Source organism: Equus quagga, chromosome 9 (assembly GCF_021613505.1).
Source record: "Equus quagga isolate Etosha38 chromosome 9, UCLA_HA_Equagga_1.0, whole genome shotgun sequence".
Classification (NCBI taxonomy): Eukaryota; Metazoa; Chordata; class Mammalia; order Perissodactyla; family Equidae; genus Equus; species Equus quagga.
Window position 1 is genome coordinate 1098958 of NC_060275.1, and position 21350 is coordinate 1120307.

Sequence of the window (21350 nt, forward strand, 5' to 3'; positions counted from 1 at the left end):
AAAGAGGAAGACTGGCACAGATGTTAGCTCAGGACCAATCTTCCTCAAAAAAAAAAAAAAAAGAAAAAAATTGCATCAAAATTTTTACAAGTAACATATGGCTCAGCCATCTCTCTTGTCAGTATTTATCCTATAGAAATATGCCAAGATACACGTACAAGGATGTTCACCATAGCATTTCACAATAGTAGAAAACAAACCACCTGAAAATCTAACAATGGATCAGAAGTTAGTAACCTATAGTATCCATTCAACTGAATACTACGTAAATGAGTTGCAAATCAGTATGTTTAATTTTATCTCATTTTGTAAAACCAAACAAATACCCAAAAACATTCTCTGTGTACAGATGAATGTTACAAGATGAAGACCACTTTACTCTTAAGGAAGACTTTCTTACACTAAACATCTCCACGCGGTGGCTCAGGCTGGGTATGTTCCCAACGGGCCTGGACGCCAGCTGGCACCAAAGGCTCAAACTACTCTGTAAGAGGCCTTACTGAAACTTGTCATTTCATATTTCTTAAAAAGTGTTCTAGAGCCTCAAAAAAAGGAAAAAAAAAGACCGTCCACTGAGTCCCTGTGACTCAGGAAAGTCTGTACACGCAGACACACTTCTACTCACATGTACACGGCCCACAATTTCCAACGCTGACCACTGTGGACTGTTTTTAATGGCTTCTTCCTACATTCACCAAGACTTCTTTCTCTTTCTAATCCTCTTTTACTTCCATTTACCTTCCTTTCTTTAAGTTTTAAAGCCATAATTAATTAATATCCAATAATATCCAGTAATATATCTATCTATAAAAGAAAGTTCTAGAAACTGAAACATAGTCTACTATAAACAGGTTCTAACTAATATAATTCTTTGGTTAAATGAAGTGATTCTAATAATGCAACATTTAGAAATTAACACGACTTATTTTAGACAAACTATGACTTTACCTACACACATTGAAATGTACTTTAGCAAAAGAGACTGCACAAAATCTAGATTTTTCTTCACGTATATAAAATCTTACACAAAGATGTTGAGATTTAAAATAAACGTCTCGAACAATTCCTTAAGATTCAAAAGTTACTTGCAATCAATCAGGCTAAATGTTAAACACTGGCATGTACATGTCTAAAATATATTAAAAATGCATCAACCTTTTCCACTATGATGAGGTCTCCAACTTGTATGTCTGAACTCTTAACTTGCACTTTACCTTAAAAAAAAGAAGAAGTAAAATCAACTCAAGGAAACAATAGTACACCAGAGTTAAACTTTCAATTGATAAACAGTACTTTAGAAATAACTTTTGGGAGGAAAAAAACACTTTAGAAATTTATGTATACTTACACTTGCAAAATAACTTTATTTCAGATAGACACAGTCACTAAAAATTAACCTCTCTCAGTCAATCCCAAGTACGAACAATTAACTATCCCCCAGTAAAAAAAAGTGTGGCAACGTGAAAGAGGATACTATTTGTAAAGTTCTTCCCATATCTGCCATTCTTTCAGGTCTGAGTCAAGTTACTGATGATTAGAAATATGACTAAATAAAATAATTTGATGACTAAAACTGAGTAAGACGAAGATGCAAAATTCTTACTTTAATATTGTGAATGGCACATAACTGACAGAAAAAAAGAAAGAAAATTATACGTAAAATCACCCTCCGCCAGCAGCTTTACAGACACAGGTCAGGACTGAAAGCTAAGGTCTGCAGCTTTATTTCAGAAAGCCATTCTGCTACACGACACACTGAATAAATTCTTAAATTATCTACACAATGTCTAGTATAGAAAACATCTATAGAACAACACCTACATAACAGAACGTTAATATCATACACAGTAGATGAAATATCATACAGATAATCTGAGCTATGACTTAGGCAAGCTTTCTCTCCCTGTGTGTCTGGCACCTCCCTCCTGCCCTTCTTCCGGCTCTGTGTCTCTCCTTCTTCCCTCCTTCCCCTCCCTGTCTCACTGATCTTCCCTCTGTCAATCCCTTTTAGGACTAGCAACAGGCTTGTGTGTCTACTTTTACATTTTTGTAACTACTGTTTTAACATGCAAAAAAGTCCATTTCCTTTACATCCAGTTTATTCTGAAGGCTAACAGAACAAGAGAAAAGTTCATATTACATTATCAAAAACTAACACTGCCAGTCATTACATTGACTTTTAGACCACATTCAACTTATTATAAAACCTTATTTCCTAAGTACCTCTTAAAGCAGCTGAATTTCAGTAATACCACACCAGTACCTAAAGATTTGTTTTGAGGATATCAGAAAGCTTTCTAAACATTACATTATATTTTTCTGTGTTCTTCAATTATACAATAAATGCATAAGGGCTGGAGCTACTTTTTATTTATATTATAAAATAGCAATTTTATAATTCTTTAAATTTATTTAAATTTATATTCTTTAAAATTAGATGTCAAACACATCTTAAGATATCTTCATAATGGATAAGTATATGTCTATTACCAGCCAGAAAATACACTCACAAAAGAATGTCTACTTCAGTTACTTTTCACGTAGTCACCGCAAGCTTCCTGTGTCTGTACTTCCAGCGCGACGACTTTTACACAGCTGGGCATCGGGCAGCAGCCGTAGCTCACTGACCTCGCCCTCCCCGAGTATCGCGCAACAGAACTCCTGCCTAACATTTAAGTCTCTCTCTTCTACTATCAAATCCACTTTCCTTCCTTCTGCTTTTTTACAGTCTCCGTAAAAGACACATTTAAAAAGGAGAAAAAGAGAAACAGTTCCAGGCATAAGATATAATAAATGTAGTAAATAATTTTAAAATATTCTGAAACATAGAAAATATCCTTTTTTGACTCCTTAATCAAGATCTCACATGTCTGAGAGATTAATTATTCTGTCACATGATAACAGACACAATTTGTATTTAATAGCCTTTAATTTTAGGTGTTACATAGTGATCACTGTTCATTTCTATGGAACTTCCTTGTAATTAAATGTTTAAGGAAAACAGTTGAGGGTAAAATGCAGTGTTGAAAGTTCTGAAACGTTACTAATATTACAATACGAACAAAACGTGAGAATGCTAAACACGGTATAGTGTCAAATCAGTAATAATAACCTACCTCTCATGTGCTCAAAGTACACATTTCTAAATTTTGAAGAACTGGCCAAATTATTCAATAGTTCTTGATTCTCTAACAATTCTAATCTTGTGCTCAAAGTACTACCTGCACTTCCTTTACAGCCTTTGTCACATGAACTCACTGACTTTTTTTCTGTTCTTTCCCAAAGAACAGTCAGTGCACTGGACAGAAAAGATGGAGGAAAGTCACTGCTCCCCATGCACCTGTCCACAAGTGAAGCCCAGGACCATTGCCGCTAGCTGCCTGATCTGAATAGCCTGACTTCTGACCACCCTTTGTGAGCTGAACTGATAGCTGATCCTAGTAACATACTAACTTCACAGTTGGAAAGACTGTTAACAACAGAAAATCCCTAATTTTTACAAGTCACAGCACATATAAAACACACAACTGCTCTCACAAACTGACAGTCATAAACAACACAAAGTGTTTACGAAACGGGAATTTAAAAATTTAATAATTTCAGAGCTACACTTGATAGAAGCAAGCTCTGAATATAGTAACAGATACTTCAACGTATATGCCAGTATTTAAACCTACAGACAGTTTTTCTTAAAACTATCCTATTTAATCTACCATCAAGTACAGACTCAGGAAGTCATACATTATTGGCCTTTTCCATTTTGATGAAATAGTTAGTACCGAATACTACCAAGTAAGTTAACAACAGTCCTTTCTCTCTCTAAACTATTGCAATTAACCCTTCCCATTAAATCTTTCTTCTAGCAATCAACGTTCCTTGCCACCATGCTTCAAAAGTATAATAGCTTAGGTGTTTCTTTTTCTTAGAAGGAAAGTATTCATCTACCTTGTTTCATTAACCAAGTTTTATGGACTCTTCTGAAGAAAGACCAAAAAGTAACTCAAAGAACTACTTATTCTTACTCCAAAGCACCTTAAACATATACCCTGACCACCAATCTCAACACTACTCGTTATTTTTTGCCTGTATAAAAAGAATATACTACTAAAAAATGGTCTCCATTATCACTTCCCTACTTCAATATGAATTCCAAATAATTAGCTGGAAAAAACAAAGGATTACGTTTATCCCCAGCCACTAAGCTCCATTATTCGGCAATTACTTAGAAGATAATTCAAATGCGCACCATCACATAGACATTCTTCACAAAGGATCTCAAAGGAGCATTCTGGCTTTATCTGCCGCTCCACTTCCCTTTGTCCCTGCGCTATCGGAATCTAGCACCTGATCCTTCAACTATGATGCCGTGCTGACTCTTCTAAGTTCTCTGCATTTGCTGTTCCTTTGGACTGAAACCCCTCCCTTTCCAGACTGCCACAATTACACAGCAAATATAACCTCATGAAGCCTTTAGCAACCCATGTAAGCACCAGCAGTATTATGTAGACACCGCTATACAATGTGCTTAAAATGCTATAAATATTCAAACATCTGAATGTCTACTAAATTTCAGATCCTGTGACAGGTTCAAAGCGTAACTGAAATATACATTTATGACATTTAGTTCTTTCTTCACAAATACATATCCAAACTTAACGCAGTTTTAAAAAGAAGGTGTTTATAACCATTCTATACCTAACCAGATAAAATGGGTCAAATGACATAATGGATTAAAGAGGACATAACCATATAAGCCACAACTAACTAGACAAAGACACAATCAAATAAAGATGAAAATGTGTTAATTATTATTTCCCAACAAAACACACGCAAGGTGATAAGAATGGAAGATAATTAAGCAACTTTTACAGAAAAGGACTTGATCACATACAAGAAGCACTCTAGAAGGTCAACATCAGATTAATAGGTACTGCTTCCCGGGTAGACAACTACCCTCGACAGACGGTTATTTGGCTTGTCTTCATGATGTGGGTGACAATGGCACTCTCCCCCAACTCTCTTGACACTTAAGTGGGTGAGGAGGTAGGAGCCTAATTCAAAACAGATGAGGCAAAGTGGGTAGTTGGAAAATAAGTAAATTAATTTATTAATTACATTAACATATTATACAATATATTAAAAGAGAGACCTATACTCTGAAAAAACACATTATTGCTGAGAGAAATTTTAAAACACCTACATAAAAGGAGAGATCTCTCTCATTTACGGTCAGAAGACTTAATATTAAGATGTCACTTTTCCCCCAAATTTATGTACAGACTCAGCGCAATCCCAACAAAATCCCAGCAGGCTTTTCATGGAAAGTGACAAGCTGATCCTAAAAGTCACGTGGAAATGCAAAGGATCTAGACTAGCCAAACAACTCTGAAAATGGGAAACACAGTCGAGGGCAAACATTACCTGATTTCAAGGATTATTATAAAGCAATAGTAATCAAAAGAGCATGGTATTAACATAAAGCTAGACAAATAGATCAATACAATGAAGAGAGAGTCCAGAAATAAACTCACACATGAAAAACAAATGATTTTTGACAAAAGTATAAGGCAATACAGTGGGAAAAGGATCATTTTTTCAAAAAATGGTCCAGTAAACAAGTGAGTATCCACACTTACTCCCATACCTTGTACTAATACAAAAATTCACTTAGAAGAGATATACGTAATATGAATCCTAAAACTAAAAAACTTCTAGAAGAAGAAACACAGGAAAACAGCAGAAAATCTTTGTAAACTTGAGTTAGGCAAAGAGTTCTTAGACAGGACACCAAAAGCACAATCATGAAAGAAAAAACTGGTAAATTGGACTTCATCAGCTACAACATCAAAGGGGCAAGGAAGAGTGCAAAGGTGTGGGATCAATGTATTGGAGGTTGAGAAACAGCTGAAGGCAGGTATAAAGGGGTAAGCTGGAAACACAGGAAGGGACGCTAACTCCAGGTCAAGCGCCCCAAAGCCAAGGGAGAAAAACAACAGCCAGTTAAGAGAACTGCAGAGGAAGCAGGACCCTCCAAGAAGAGCAGCACTTCAATGAAGCAGGAAGATACATTTCACAGAAAAGTGTAGGTGATGAGGGAACACAGATGCCAGGGGCCCAGTGACAAAGGGGCAGAGCTGAGGATGAAGATGTGCAAAAGCTCACAGTAACTAAAATGCAGAAGATGAAGTCTGACTTTAAAGTCTGAGAATTTGCAACTTCAGTGACATGGGACAACGGTCATGTGAGGCCAGTCCTGGGGCACACTGGTTGAGACTGTGCTCAGGCTGCAAGACGGAAGATCCATGCAGGGGCACAGGCCTTCCCTTGATCTCTGCTGATGAAGTGCAGGACATCAGGATTTACTCAGGGCATGTGGGCGTCTTCCCCAACATGCACTGGGGATGAAAGTGGGAACAAAACAGGCACAGGCTGACCCTCATGTAACTGATGTTCTGGTAAGATTAAGGCAGAGTGAAGTAAACACATCAACACGTGAACTATATAAATTACAGCCTAGAAAATAAGAGAAAGGGAAATACTACAGTCTGGGGGGAAAGGTTATAAAGCATCTTGCCGAAAACAACCAATTTTACCCTTAAACATTCACTGGCAATAACCAAAGTAGTTTTTAAAAACATTCTTTAGGAATAACAAAAAAAAAAAATTAAGATGCTCAAAGTAAACACAGTCAATTCTTTTTCTTATTCTATCAGTAAAATAAGTATTAGATAGCTTTAAAAAGAATACTGAAATAATGAAATATTACATCATGATAAGAAACATTTAAAGATAAAACACTGAATATTATTCACTGGATAAATTATGTCAGCCAACCACTTCCCCTCTAAAATTATCTCACTACGAAAATAGTCTATACCATCTGCGTAATTACCAATAAAGAGTCCAGAAGCTGCAGAAGAGGCTATCCATACAGACTTTATAGCCCACCAATGCACACATCTTTCGCCTAAGGCAATACGTAGAACTAAACACTGAAATAAGTATCAATAGTAATTCACTGCATTCACCAGATAAAGATTTTGTAGAAAATTACAATGGTTTGAAAAATTTAATAAGTATCTCAAACTTTACATATTTTATCAACTAACAGATACAAATGAAAATTATATGGCATTACTAGAGAGGACACACTTCAAAGTCTTGGTTAAGCCCTCTGCTGTTTGCATAAAGGAAATTTCTAATCTTTGTTTTCTATAGTTACATAGACTTCTTACATATCTACTAAAGGTTAAGATATGAAATATTGTTAATATGAATGGTTTGTAATTAACAAGTTCTAAGACTCTCAATCACTAAAATCTGAAGATGTATAAAAAAGTAGTCTCCCTTTCTCAGGAGAGTACAAATATACAAAAACCCAAAAGTCCTATGAGAGTCTGCATGGTTGTTAGTATTAAGAGAGATATGAGCCAAAAACAGTTCAAAGTTGCCCCTGGTCTCTTACTTCCTCTAAATTTCCAAAGACCTATGTGACAGTGATTACTTCTGACACACTTCCTAAGTATGGAGGGTGGACATCAATCCTTGCAAAGAATGAAGAAATCAACAGATGGAGACTACAATATGGCCGTGAGGCTGTTCTTAAGGTTTCAACGCTACTGGTCTAATTCATGATCAAAAATAATATTTCCCAATAATCTTATATTTATAGTGTCTTGTGTTTCATGTTTCTCAGAGAAGAAAACAAAAAAATGAAAAATACAAATAACTGGTAGAGAAAGGGAGGGAGGGAGAGGTTTCCCAAGACGCTAGAATGTACTATAAAGGCACATTGTTGACAGCTGGTGTGGCGCTAGCATAGAAATTTAGATGAGTCCGTGGAGCAGGAAAGAAAACAGAACACAGGCTGAAGCACATCCAGCACCCGCTCACAGGCCTGTTAAGACACAGTAACTAACAACCGGTTCTAAAGCAACTAACCGACCATTTGAGGGGAAAAATGGAAAAGGGAGATCTCTTCCACATATAACACATACCTTAAATGTAAAGTTGCAAACGGAGTAAAACGTCAACTACAAAAAATTAAAGTGCAGAAATATTGCAATGAAATTAAAATACTCACTTATATTGGGACTGAATGGACTTTCTAAAACTAAAGTAAAAACCACAAAGGAAAAGAGCAGAAGATGTGCATACATAAAAATTATAAATTTATCTATATCTAAAAAAATTATTTAAAAAATTAGCCAAACAAGATAAAAATATTTGCCACATGTGATAAATTTCTCTTAGAGAAATTATAAGGTAAAGATGGATACAGAAACAAAAGATAAATGAACTTTTATAAAGATCAAAAACAAACAATGAAATGTTAAAAGGTACGTACGTAGCAAGCAAAACACGAGAGTACTTCTCACCAATCAAACTGGCAAGTTAAAAAAAATGTTATATCCAGGGGCCAGCCCAATGGCGCAGCGGTTAAGTGTGCACGTTCCGCTTTGGCAGCCCGTGGTTCACCAGTTCGGATCCCGGGTATGGACATGGCACCGCTTGGCAAGCCATGCTGTGGTAGGTGTCCCACATATAAAGTAGAGGAAGATGGGCATGGATGTTAACTCAGGGCCAGTCTTCCTCAGCAAAAAGAGGAGGATTGGCAGCAGATATTAGCTCAGGGCTGATCTTCCTCAACAAATAAATAAATAAACAAAACAAAATTTAAAAAACCAAAAAAATAAAATATGAAAAAAAAGTTATATCCAATGAGGACAAGGATGTTAGCAGAAGGGTACGTTTGGGCACCCTGGAGTGTAAACCAGGGTGACCTTACTGGGCAGTACTCTAAAAATGTATATCAACCTTAAAACTTTTCATATTTGACCTGCAAACTCCTCATTTACTTACTCATTCCATTTACTGAGTGCCTACCCTGTGCCAATCACTCTACTTGGCCTTGGGGAAACAGCAGTATGAGCACAGAGCTGAGAGTCCAATATAAACACCAGATTAATACCAGTTACCAAAGGGAAGTACAGGATACCACCAGACACACATACATACACACAACTCTTTTATGTGTAAGAAGATACTCTGAGCTAGGCAGTAAGTATTTTTAAACCTGTTTTCATGTGTTCCAGGCCCTAATTTCCAAACATTGTAATAAAAAATGTTAAATGTATGAATATCATGAAGAAATGAATTCACAGAGATCCTCTTAGAGTGACCTAAGAAAAATACTAGTTATGTGAGTAATGAGTATATAAATCTACTCCTCCATATATATATCTCTAGTCCTGAGTATACATTATACGGTCCTCAGTATCTATGTACACCTTGGTACAGATACAGAGAACTAAACAAACGAGATGATAAATCTAAAGTGTTTCTGCCTGACATTTAATAGTAGATTGATACGTATTATATTATAAAAATGCAATAATGTATGTTGAATGTTCTTGAATGAATACTGGAATGAATTCTTTAAAAATGCTACTCAGACCACAGACAAGAAAGATGACTTAACAAGAAAGGGGACTATATGAGAGGAATATGTAAAAAGTTGAGCATGTTTACCAAAGAATTATTTTGACTGTATAAAATAAAATATACATAAATGATTTCCAAATATCCATTATTCTATTTTATCTACACAGTCACAAAAGTGGAGGAACAGGAGATAATACCACATAAATAAAACAAGGAAAATCATCCATGTCTGTCTGAGTGTCAGATTGCAGCAATCGACTCTGATTAAGGCCAAGTGTATCAGCTCCTAAGCAATGCCTGCTGGGAAAATCCAGCGAACACTTGAGCACACGAGTCAACAAAGACAACTATCTGAAGATATGACTGTCGCAAGAGAAATCCTTCCTGCCAAGTAGAAAATACAGTAATTACAATGACATTTTATGATTTCCCTGTGAAAGTGTACATAATGCATAGACAATATGTAAACGGCACCAAAGAGGGATTTAAAAATCTCTTGGTTTTTCAAGTAATAATTATTAATCACAAATGGAGCAAATTTCACTAAAAACTGACAAAATTTTATTGAGACATTTCAAAAACTTTTTTAAGTGTAAAAGAAACCCAGAATAACAATTTTAACAAGTGTGCAAAATACAGGGTTCATAATACGAATCAAAGACACTAAACTACATACGAATAAAGAACACTTGTCTCTTTTTGTACTCTATACAGATACGGTTTGTTTTTGGCAAGGAAACTGGAACACAAGAAACATGTAAATACGTAAATGTTCTCTCGCACATTCACAGATACACAAACAATTTACATAAGGTTCAAAGACAAGAGACATGCTTCTCTCTAATATGTCTGAATACTTGAAAACATGTTAAACAACCAAATGCGAAAACTCTTAAAAGAAATAGCTAGGATATACTGGAAAACAATCATCATAAACTGTCTGAAGGAAATGTAACAGAATTAATTCAAGTTCCATTCTAAATATAGTTTCACGCTACCTTTAGGCTTAAATGTGGAACACACACTAACAGTGGTTGATAATGACTTAGCCCTGCTGAGATCTGGCAGCTGATTAAAACGAAAACAGACCAACCAAAGCCTCTGCGTCCATCCTATCTGCTGGAACGCTGCATGAGGTCTTTAGAAGCACAGTTCAGGACTTAGGTTTGAATCTCCGGAGGTTGTCAGGGTGACTAACACACAGTGGATACTTAGTAAACATTTCTGGAAGTCAATTGTGAACTAGCCAACTGAATGATTACAACCAAGGTATACAATTTACACACCTCTCCCTGGCAATCGGAAAAAATGTAATAGCATTGATTCCAAGAATCTGAAAGTAGACTGGCCACACACAATTCAAATTCCTCTTTATCACAAATTTTTGCAAAAGCTGCCAACAAGCAGGAAAATTTATTTTATTTTCTCCTCCTTGACTCTGCCTCTGATGCCATCCATTAGCAGATAATGACAACTAAACAAAGCAGTCATAAACAAGGAGAAAGGAAGGAAAGTAGCAGCAACGGGTAAGAAAAATTGCCACACAAGAATAGCAGCCTATGAGGCAATAAAACAAAGAAGTAACTAAAAGTCCTCCAGGGCGGACAGACATCATATGCCAGTTAAAATACTCTCTGCTTCCAAACACTTCACCTTCAAGATATTAGCATATGAAAAGTGGAAAGGGCTTTCCTTTTCAAAAGAAAAAAACAACAACAGAGAACATTCTTCCAGTGTATTTCTAGAAGAATACACTTGAGAACTCCAAATATAAAAAGTTCAAACGCTGTAAATATGATACAACAAACCACGGTAAATCACATAAATAGCCATCAACGCCATTCAAAGACTAGATAACTGCGAAATATAGAAATTAAGAAAATGAGCAGCAAATATTCTCAACAAGAAAATAAGTTTTAAACTGTACTCAATAAGGATAAACATGCACTGTTCATATTCTAGGTTTCACTTATCAATCATCTGCATCAGAATAACCAGCCAGGAAGCGCCTCACCACAGCTGAAAGAACACTGGAGTGGCAGTCAGAAGGGTGCAGGTTCAAATATGAAGTCTACCAAAAACTACAGTGATTGAGGGCAAATTACTGAGCATGAGCCTCAGGTTCCTCATCTCTAACTTGGAGATAGTGCCACCTCCCTCGCATGACAGTTACACAAATGAACATTATGAATGTTATCTGACACAGAAGGAAGTCAAAAAGTAGCAGCTATCATTATCATCTACATGTAAAACATCCATTTCTTAAATCACTAGCCATGACCAATTTTTTAATAAAATGTAAATTTCCATTTGTATTTAAAATAAACCTACTGAAATTATTTTTAAAGTATTTCAAAGCACTTTAAATATTTAATAATACAAAAGTATTGTTTAAAAGTAGTTCAAATATCAAGGAGGTGTAAAGAACATAACACCAGTGTGTCTTCCTCAACATTCTGTCCTATTTTTAGGTGAAACCAACATAACATAAAATCAGCATTTTTCAAGTGAATAACTCAGTGGCATTAGGTATACTCACAATATTGTGCAACAAATTCTATCAAGTTCCAAAACATCGCACCACCACAAGAGGAACCTCCCATGCACGAAGCAGCTGCTCCCCATTCCCTGCTTCCCTAGACCATGGCAACCACAATCTGCGCTCTGTCTCTACCAACTTATTCTGCGTGTTTCATAAACACGAAATCATAAACTATATGGCCTTTTGTGTCTGACTACTTCCACAGAGCAGAATATTTTCAGGATTCACCCATGTTGTATCATACATCACTACTTCACTAATTTTTACAGTTGAGTAATATTCCAATGTATGAATACACCATAACTTGTTTACCCATTCATCCACTGATCGACAGTGGGTTGTTATCACCTTTTGGTAACTGTACACAGTGCTGCAGTGAACATGAGTGTATGTGTATTTGCTTGAGTCCCTGTTTTCAATTCTAAATTTATCTGGGAATATATTAACTTCTCTTTCATTTTTGAATGATAGTTTTTTGGACACAGAATTCTAGGTTGACAGGTTTTTCACTCACTATTTTAAAAACGTCACTCCACTTCCTTCTGACTTCCAAGGTTTCTGATCAACGGATTTCTCATCATCTTACTGAAGATCCCTTGTATATGATGAGTCGCTTCTCTCCTGCTGCTTTCAGAATGCTTTCTTGGTCCTTGGATTTCGACAGTTTGATTATGTGCATCTCTTTGTATCTGTACTGCTAGTTCACTGAATTTCCTGAATGTGCAGATTCATGTCTTTTATCAAATTTTGGAAGTTGATGGCCATTATTCCTTCCAATATTCTCTCTGCTCTTTCTCTTCTCCTTCTAAGATTCCCATTATGTGTACATAAGTTTACTTGATGCTATCCCACAACTCTTTAGGATCTATTTATTTTTCTTCATTCTTCTTTCTGTTTCTCAGACTGAATAATTTCAAGTGACCTAGGGTTCAAGTTGACTGATTCTTTCTTCTGCCTGCTCAAATCTGCTATTGAAACTCTCTAGTAAGTTTTTCTTTTCCTTTATTGTATTTTCCAGCTCCAGAATTTTTTTTTGCTGTTTAAAAAATAATTTCTATACCTTTATTGATATTCTCTATTTCTTAACACATCATTCTCCTGATATCTTTTAGCAATTTGTTCATTGTTTCCTTTAGCTCCTTGAGCATACTTAAGGCAGGTGATTTAATGTTTGTCTAGTAAGTCCAACATCTGGGCTTCCTCAGAGATACTTTTCACAAATTTCTTCTGTGAATGGGCCACACTTTGTTTCTTTGCACGCTTTGTAATTTTTCTTGAAAAACTAGTCATTCAGAGTATTATAATCTGATAACTCGGGAAATCAGATATGCCCCCATCTCCTGGGATGGTTTTGTTACTTGATGTATGCTACAGCCATGTGTATTTAGTGACTTTGCTAAACTATTTGTGTTAAGTGTGTGTTCTTTGTCACATATGGTCTTGGAAGTCTTCCTTACTGTAGCCTGTGTTGAGCCAGTGTTTGAAAGGGATTTCCTTGCATATGAAAAGAAAGAAAAGAAAAAAGGGCAGCAGAGAGGGAGGGAGAACCACCTCTCCCAGTCTTTGCAGACTGGCTCTGTGCTGGAGACTCCACCACCTAGTCAGGTGTCTACAGCTCTACCTCAGCCTTCACTTCTGCTTGTGCTGAGCCTAGAGACTGGCCACAGGCAAAAGTTCTTCTTAAGACTTTTCTGAGCTTGCACTGGCCTTAGATGTGGCTTTCAAAATTCTCCACTAAACATGGGCACTTTTGAATGCCCTAGTTTTCCACAGAAATTCCCCAAGTTTTTCTGTCATGCATTTGACACTCTCTTGTATATCTCAACTGTATCCTTTTGCCCCAGGCTTCTGCAACTGTTCCTTAGCCTTATGTATGCTCAAGAAATGCCTGCTGCTTTTTGGCTTTTCTGCCCTGAGTTCCAAGTTAGGTGAAAGAAAGATGAATATCTTGAGTCAGTCCTACAAGTAGCCCCAGATAAGTTAGACAGACAAACACAATTATTTAAAAGTAAGTCCTGCTCTACCGCCTTCAGAGCCAGCCTCCGGAGTCCGAAATTTCAAATGAGGGCTGCTGTCTTCAAGACAGGTACCATGATGGGGACAAGGTGAGGCAAGGGCAAGTGAAAACACCAAAGTGCTTTCCTAGTATTTTTAGGTTGCCTTTTCCTGGATTCGACAATCATCCAGTGGTGTAAATCTCTGACTATTTTTCAGAGTTCTGCTGAAGTTAGTTCTGACAGTTTCTGCTTGATTTTTCAATGTTTCTGTGGAAGGAAGGGCATGTGACACTACCTACTCTACCATTTTCGCTGACATCACCATACTATTTATTTTTGAATGATATAATTAATATACAGAAACAAATCTTCGCTCAGCCCAAATGCTACAATTAAGACAATTTAAAAAATAAGCCAGGATCTATATTATCTAAAAAACATCTAAAAAAGACAAATCAAAGTTATACCTAACTTACTTGACGGTTCTAGGGATTCTTTTTCCCAAAACTAAAGCTTACCTTCTTTTCTACAATACTCCTTTCCTCTACCATGTTACTACTTTAAGCATCAAAGCTTTTTAAGCATTACTTTTTCAATTCAATCGAGAAAGAACTGACTTTTCAATCAATGGTACTGGGACAACTTAATATTCACATGCAAAAGAATGTGGACCCATATCACACCCCATATACAAAATACGAAATAAAAATGGATCACAGACCTGAATCTAAGAGCTAAAACTATAAAACTTCTAGAAGATACCACAGCAAATCTTTGTAACCTTGGATGATAAACTGTTTCTTAGCTACAACCCCAAAAGCACAAGCAGCAAAAGAAAAAACAGATGAGATGGACTTAACCAAAACTAAAAACTTTTGTGGGGGCCGGCCCATGGCCAAGTGGTTAAGTTCACACGCTCCGCTTCGGCGGCCCAGGGTTTTGCTGGTTCAGATCCTGGGCGCGGGACATGGCACCACTCGTCATGCCACACTGAGGTGGTGTCCCACGTGCTACAACTAGGAGGACCCACAACCAAAATATGCAACTATGTACTGGGGGAATTTGGGGAGAAAAAGCAGAAAAAAAAAAAAAAAGATGGGCAACAGTTGTTAGCTCAGGTGCCAATCTTTATAAAAGAAAAAAACCAAAAAAAAAAAAAAAACTTGTGTATCAGAGGACACCAGCAAGAAAAAGAAAATACAACCCACAGAATGAGAGAAAATATTTCCAAATTACATATCTAACAACAGACTTAAATCCAGAATAAAGAAAGAACTCTTACAACTCAACAGTTAAAGACAAACAACCCAGTTAAAAAGCGGGCAATCTGAATAAACATTTCTCCAAAGAAGACATACAAACGGCCAAAAGGCACATGAAAAGATGTTCAACATCTTTAGTCATTAGGGAAATACAAATCAAAACCACAGTGAGATACTATTTCACACACACTAGGATGGCTACAATCAAAAAGATAGACAATAACAAGTGTTGGTGAAGAAGGGGAGAAATTAGAACCCTCATAAATTGCTGGTGAGAATGTAAAATGGTGTAGCCAATCAGGAAAATAGTTTGGCAGTTCCTCCAAAACAGAGTTACCATATAATCCAGCAATTTCACTCCTAGGTATACAAACAAAAGAAATAAAAACAATATTTACACAAAAACTTGTACATATGTTCACAGGAGCATTATTGACAATAACCTAAAAGTGGAAACAACCCATATGTCTATCTACTGATGAATGGGTAAACAAAATGTGTTATATCAAAAGTGGAATATTATTTGGCAATAAAAAGAAATAAAGTACTGATAGATACAACGACATGGATGAACCTTGCAAACATTATGCCAAGTCAAAGAAGCCAGTTACAACAGACCACATATTACATGATTTTATTTATATGAAATGTTCAGGAGAGGCACATCCATAGAGACAGAAAGTAGATTAGCGGTTGTCCAGGTCTGGAGTAGGACAGGAAAGGGGCAAGAATAGGGAAGAAGTGCTAGTATAGTCAGAGTTTCTTTTTAGAATGTTAAAAATGTTCCAAAATTAGATGGTGCTGATGGTTTTATAACTCTGTGAATATACCAAGAACCACTGAACTATATAATTAAATGCATGAATTTTATGTTATGTGAAATATATCTCAATAAGTTATTAAAAAAATTATTTTGGACAGGAGTGTTTCAAATACGTAATTCATTGTACAAATGTCCATGTATAAACAGAAGATAAAAAATCCACTCTAAACGTCTTCATTTTTAAGCAGACTTTGAGGTTATTATGAATATCCATTTAGTTTTTCAATGTCTTCCCTCACTGTCAAGGTTTCATTGTCACTTTCCTACTGTCACAATGCCTATTTAAATGTAAAAGATTCACCCATTCTCTTCCCAAGACGTTGCTTCTTTTCTACTATGGACTGAAAAACCAAGTAAACAAGCTCTTTAAAAGCATCAATTAAGCAAGGGTCAAATCCCTTAATGAAGGTCAAGGAGAAATAGGCATATATCAGTTACTAGTTAGGATCATATTTATTTTAGGTGCTCAAAGTCCTTTCATGTAAGTATAATTTAAGGCCCCGGTACAAGATGTCTCACCTCTATGATTGTGTTTAAAATATAATACAAAGAGATACTTTAGATAAGGTGCTATCAGGCTTCACAGAAAATGTGTATACACCAGTCCGGCTTCACGTGTATCCGAGCACACAGGCATTATACACAGACTGCAGCAGAGCACGTTACATAATTATTCATATATATACACATGTATGTGTACATGCGTTGTGTGTGTCTATTTATATAAACACATGCACATACATCCAAGCATCTAGAGAATAAAAATCTACCCTGAAATTGTATGCATTACATTATTAAAAGAAAATTAATTATATACCAAATGCCATTGCATAATACTATTTTCAATAACAGAATTAAGACGTTTTCTTTCATTTATGTTAATTCTAAAATGCTAACTACATTAAACAAGCAATAAATTGGATTCCAAGTATCTTGCTAACCTCTCACTGTAAGCTTGCTGTACAGCTGTGAATTCACTTCCTTGTCTCGCTGAAAACGCCGAAACTCATCAACTGCTTCCCTCACGATAGTGACAGCCAGGACAAACCCCTATGAAACAGAAATAAGGGACTTGAGAAAACTGGACTTTTACAAAAAATAAAGCAAAATTCTTTTACTAGTTTTATTTCCCCCCCCCCCAATTTATACTACTTCTAAAACACAAAATAAATGAAAACAAAGAAAACAGACAAAAAGTAACAGTGGGGGCCGGCCCGGTGGCACAGCAGTTAAGTGTGCACGTTCCGATTCGGCGGCCCAGGGTTCACCGGTTCAGATCCCAGGTGCGAACATGGCACCACTTGGCAAGCCATCTGGGCCAGTCTTCCTCAGCAAAAAGAGGAGGACTGGCAGCAGTTAGCTCAGGGCTAACCTTCCTCAAAAAAAAAAAGTAACAATGAAACATTACAAAAGGAGAATGATACGTAGTAAAAGATTTAAAATTCTTACTATATGGAAGAAAATTTTTGAATTCACATCATGATATTTTCTGCAAGCTAAACTTCAGAAAATACTTAGTAATCCAAAGAAAAAGAAAATAATGTTCAATAAACCCATGAATTATATTTACAACACTCAGGCATTCAAATATCAAATTAACCAAGACTGACATATAATTTCTACACTTACATCTTTCTAAAAGAATAAAACCATTTAGGAATACAAGACAACCATATACGGCATTTAATATTGATCAGTTTTCTCACATAGTGCAATACCATGCAACTGTACTTAAGAGCACAGATACAGTCATACAGTCATAGTGCTTTTTACCCTCTCATTTTTTAAGTAAAAACTTGAATAGGTTAATTTGATGCTATCTAAATCGAACTTTTATGTACTTGGAATCTATGGTGAATTCTGTTACACTACTAACATGTGGATAACGTCCATCTTTTTTAAAGGCTACATCCGTATTTTGACACATATTACAGGAATATTCTTCAAATCAATCTCCCTATATTGAAATAAAGACCTCTTCAGTAGGCTTCATATTATTGATAAACATGCCCCAGTCTACCGTGTAAATAATACAACACTGGATGAATTTCTACTGAAAGGACAATAATCTTTTATTCTAGTCTTTTTTTTCCTGTATGACTAATAGGCTAAATTAAGTGGGCCACTAGAGAAAACATTTCTTCTCTCTATTGAAATGTACTCCTCTTTATGCAGTCACCACTGACGGCTGGTGCAGGGCTCAAGCCTCAGTCCCCATGGCCCAGTGTTCCATTCACCCATTAGCCATCATAGTCTTGATTTTCATGGTACAGCCATCACAGATAAATAATGTCATGACTCTTCTTCTTACCTCAATTTCATTGCTGATCACCAACTGCTGATTGTGCTTCCTAAACACGTCTCGGGCCCAGACCAGTCTTACGGCTGACACAAGAGCCTGGCTCAGGCCCTCCTCCGTTCTCACCCATAGCACCACTACAGCATCAGTCTCTGGCCTCCAGCCTCATCCCCCTCCAAATCATCCTTCCACACAGTTACCAAAGTGTCTTCTACAGTACAAATTTGAGAAATATGTGGCAAAACCCTCCTTCAGAGGTGGGCCCCAACAATTCACTGCCCAAAGTCTTTGATAGTTCCTCGTTGTTGACACTCTTTTCACTAAAGTATAACCTTAAGAAAGGATAGCTCTCTAGCCTCGGCACCCAATGATGCTTTGTCTTCCAACACCAGGGAATTATCAGTAGTCTCCAGAAACACCAGGATGTATCCCATCTGGTCTTTGCCAATATACTTCCAGTGGTCATGAAAAGTACTATTTTGAGAGATATTCTAAAGCCACTCTTAGAATCACTGACAAGAATCAGCTGACGGCGTGTGCCATTTGCAAAGAGGAAGGCAGGCATAGCATGTGCCACCTATCTGCAATAGCCCCCAGAGAATACAACTGCTGAGGGCAGAATTTGATCCTCACCTAGGTCCTTCAGCACACTTTTTTTAAGTAACAGTTCTGTTGAGATATAATTCACATGCTATAAAATTAACCCTCTTAAAGTATAAAATTCATTTTCTTAGTACATTCACAGTGTCGTGCCACTATCACCACCACCTAATTTTAGAACATTTTCATCACCCTAAAAAGAAATCCCATACCCAACAGCAGTCAACTTCCATCCTCTCCTGCTGCCAGGCCCTAGCAACCACTAATCTACTTTGTCTCTATGGATGTGCCTATCCTGGGTGATACGGTAACTCTAGGTCTAGCATTTTGACAAACTGTTTTCCAAAGTGGTCACATCACTTTACATATGCTTACTGGCGATTTGCATATCTTAGTGAAGAAATGTGTATCAGATCCTATACCCACTTTTTAACTAGGTTATGTGTCTTTTAATTGTTAAGTTGTAAGAGTTCATTATATTATTCTGGATACAAATACCTAGTCAGACGTGTGAATTACAAATATAACTTTACAAATATTTTCTCCTACTCTAGCTTATTTTACTTTCTTGATGGTGTCCTCTGATGCACAGAAGTTTTTAATTTTGATCAAGTCCCATTTACTTAAACTTTCGTTTGTCACTTAGGCTTTTAGTGTCCAAGATCACAAATACTTACCTCTACATTTTCCTCCAGGAGTCTAGCTCCTTCATTTAGGTCTAAGTTTCATTTTGAGTTACTTTTTGTATATGGTCTTAAGTGCGGGTCCACCTTCACTCTTTTACATGTGGCTATCCACTTGTCTCAGCATCATTCGTTGAAAAAACACTTCTCCACTGAACTGTCTTGGTACCCTTGCTGGAAATCAATTTGTATCAATAAATGTAAAGATTTACTTCTGGACTCTCCATTGTATCCCTTGATCTATATTTCTATCCTTCTGCCAATACCACAATGTCTTGATTACTATGGCTTTGTAATAAGTTTTGAAATGAGAAAGTATAAGTTCTCCAACTTTGATCTACTTTCCTAGGCTGTATTGGCTACTCTGGGATCCTTGTGCTTTCATACGAATCTTAGGATCAGGTCAATTTCTGCAAAACAGTCAGCTGGAATTGACAGGGATTGCGGCGAGTCTGTAGATCAGTCTGGAGAGCAGCACCATTATAACAACATTAAGTCTTTCGATTCTTGAAGATGGGATGACTTTCTATTTAGCTCTTCTTTTTTTCAAAAATGTTTTATAGTTTTCAGTACACAATCTTGCACTTGAGCTAAATATACTCCTATTTTTTGCTTCTTTTTGATGCTATTACAAAGGAAATTGTTACCCCAATTTCACCTTCAAATGGTCACTGCTGGTGTATAAAAATACAAATGACTTTTGTATACTTATCTTGCACCCTACAACCTTACTAACTCATTTATTAGTCCCAATATTTTTGTGTGTGGACTCCTTAGATTTTCCTATATCACATCATCTGCAAACTGAGATAGCTAGCTTTTCTTCTTCCTTTCCATCTAGATGTCTTTTATTCCTTTTTCTTGCTTAACTGCCCTATTCACTTCATCTTCAATATAACATCGAATGGAAGCAGAGGGAGCAGACATCCTTGTCTTATTCCTGATCTCAGGGGGAAAGTATGCAGTCTTTTACCATTAAGAGTATGTTAGCTGTGCAAAGTGCAAATTTTTAAGCACAAGAGAGATTTCTACATTATGACCAAACGTCTCCATCCTCGAGGGAAATACATGCTCTAGGGGCTTCTCCAAAGACGGTAACTCGTCACGACAAAGGAACAGTGACATACAGTGATCACCAAAGGCAGAGAATGACTCCTACCCTGAATGTAAACTCATCGTTTTATTAGAATCAGAGTTAGCAAAGGTAAGACAGAGAAGAAATATATATGAAAAGCCAAAGGAGTAGATACAAAAAAAGTTTTAAGAATTTAGTATTACCAAAAGCCTTAAAATTTATATACATTTTAACCAAGTAGTTTCACTTCTAGAAACCTACCCTAAAGAAAAAAAACCAACCATCTCAGCATCAAATATGAAAAACTGGAAATAACCTGAACATCCATCAATAATTTATGGTACACTCATATGATGAAATACTATATTTCCTTAATTCAAAGATAACACTGATTTTAAGATACATCATTACTATTTTAGTAATAGTCTTGGGTGGGAAGACAATACCACTTTAAATATACAAACTGTTTATAAGTCACAACTCAATTTCAGTAACATGAAAAATACGCATCTACAGATCCAGAAAATACAGTTTTATGCAGCCATTCTCATGTAGGAGAATATTTACTGTTACAGACTCATGTTCACGATATATAAGTAATTTCTTAAAATTCTGTTTGTGACTG

At 36.4% G+C, this 21350-nt stretch overlaps 1 protein-coding gene across 8 annotated transcripts in view; it reads right to left on the reverse strand.

Moving 5' to 3' along the window:
• Positions 1 to 21350, reverse strand: part of ATP9B (ATPase phospholipid transporting 9B (putative)) — a 280330-nt gene that overhangs the window by 205348 nt on the left and 53632 nt on the right. For all 8 annotated transcript variants that reach the window (XM_046672314.1, XM_046672313.1, XM_046672312.1 and 5 more), the window contains 2 exons: positions 17010 to 17118; positions 1156 to 1214 (listed from right to left, as the gene is read on the reverse strand). In XM_046672314.1, the coding sequence (XP_046528270.1) occupies positions 1156 to 1214; positions 17010 to 17118 (168 nt within the window). The remainder of the gene's footprint in view (positions 1 to 1155; positions 1215 to 17009; positions 17119 to 21350) is intronic.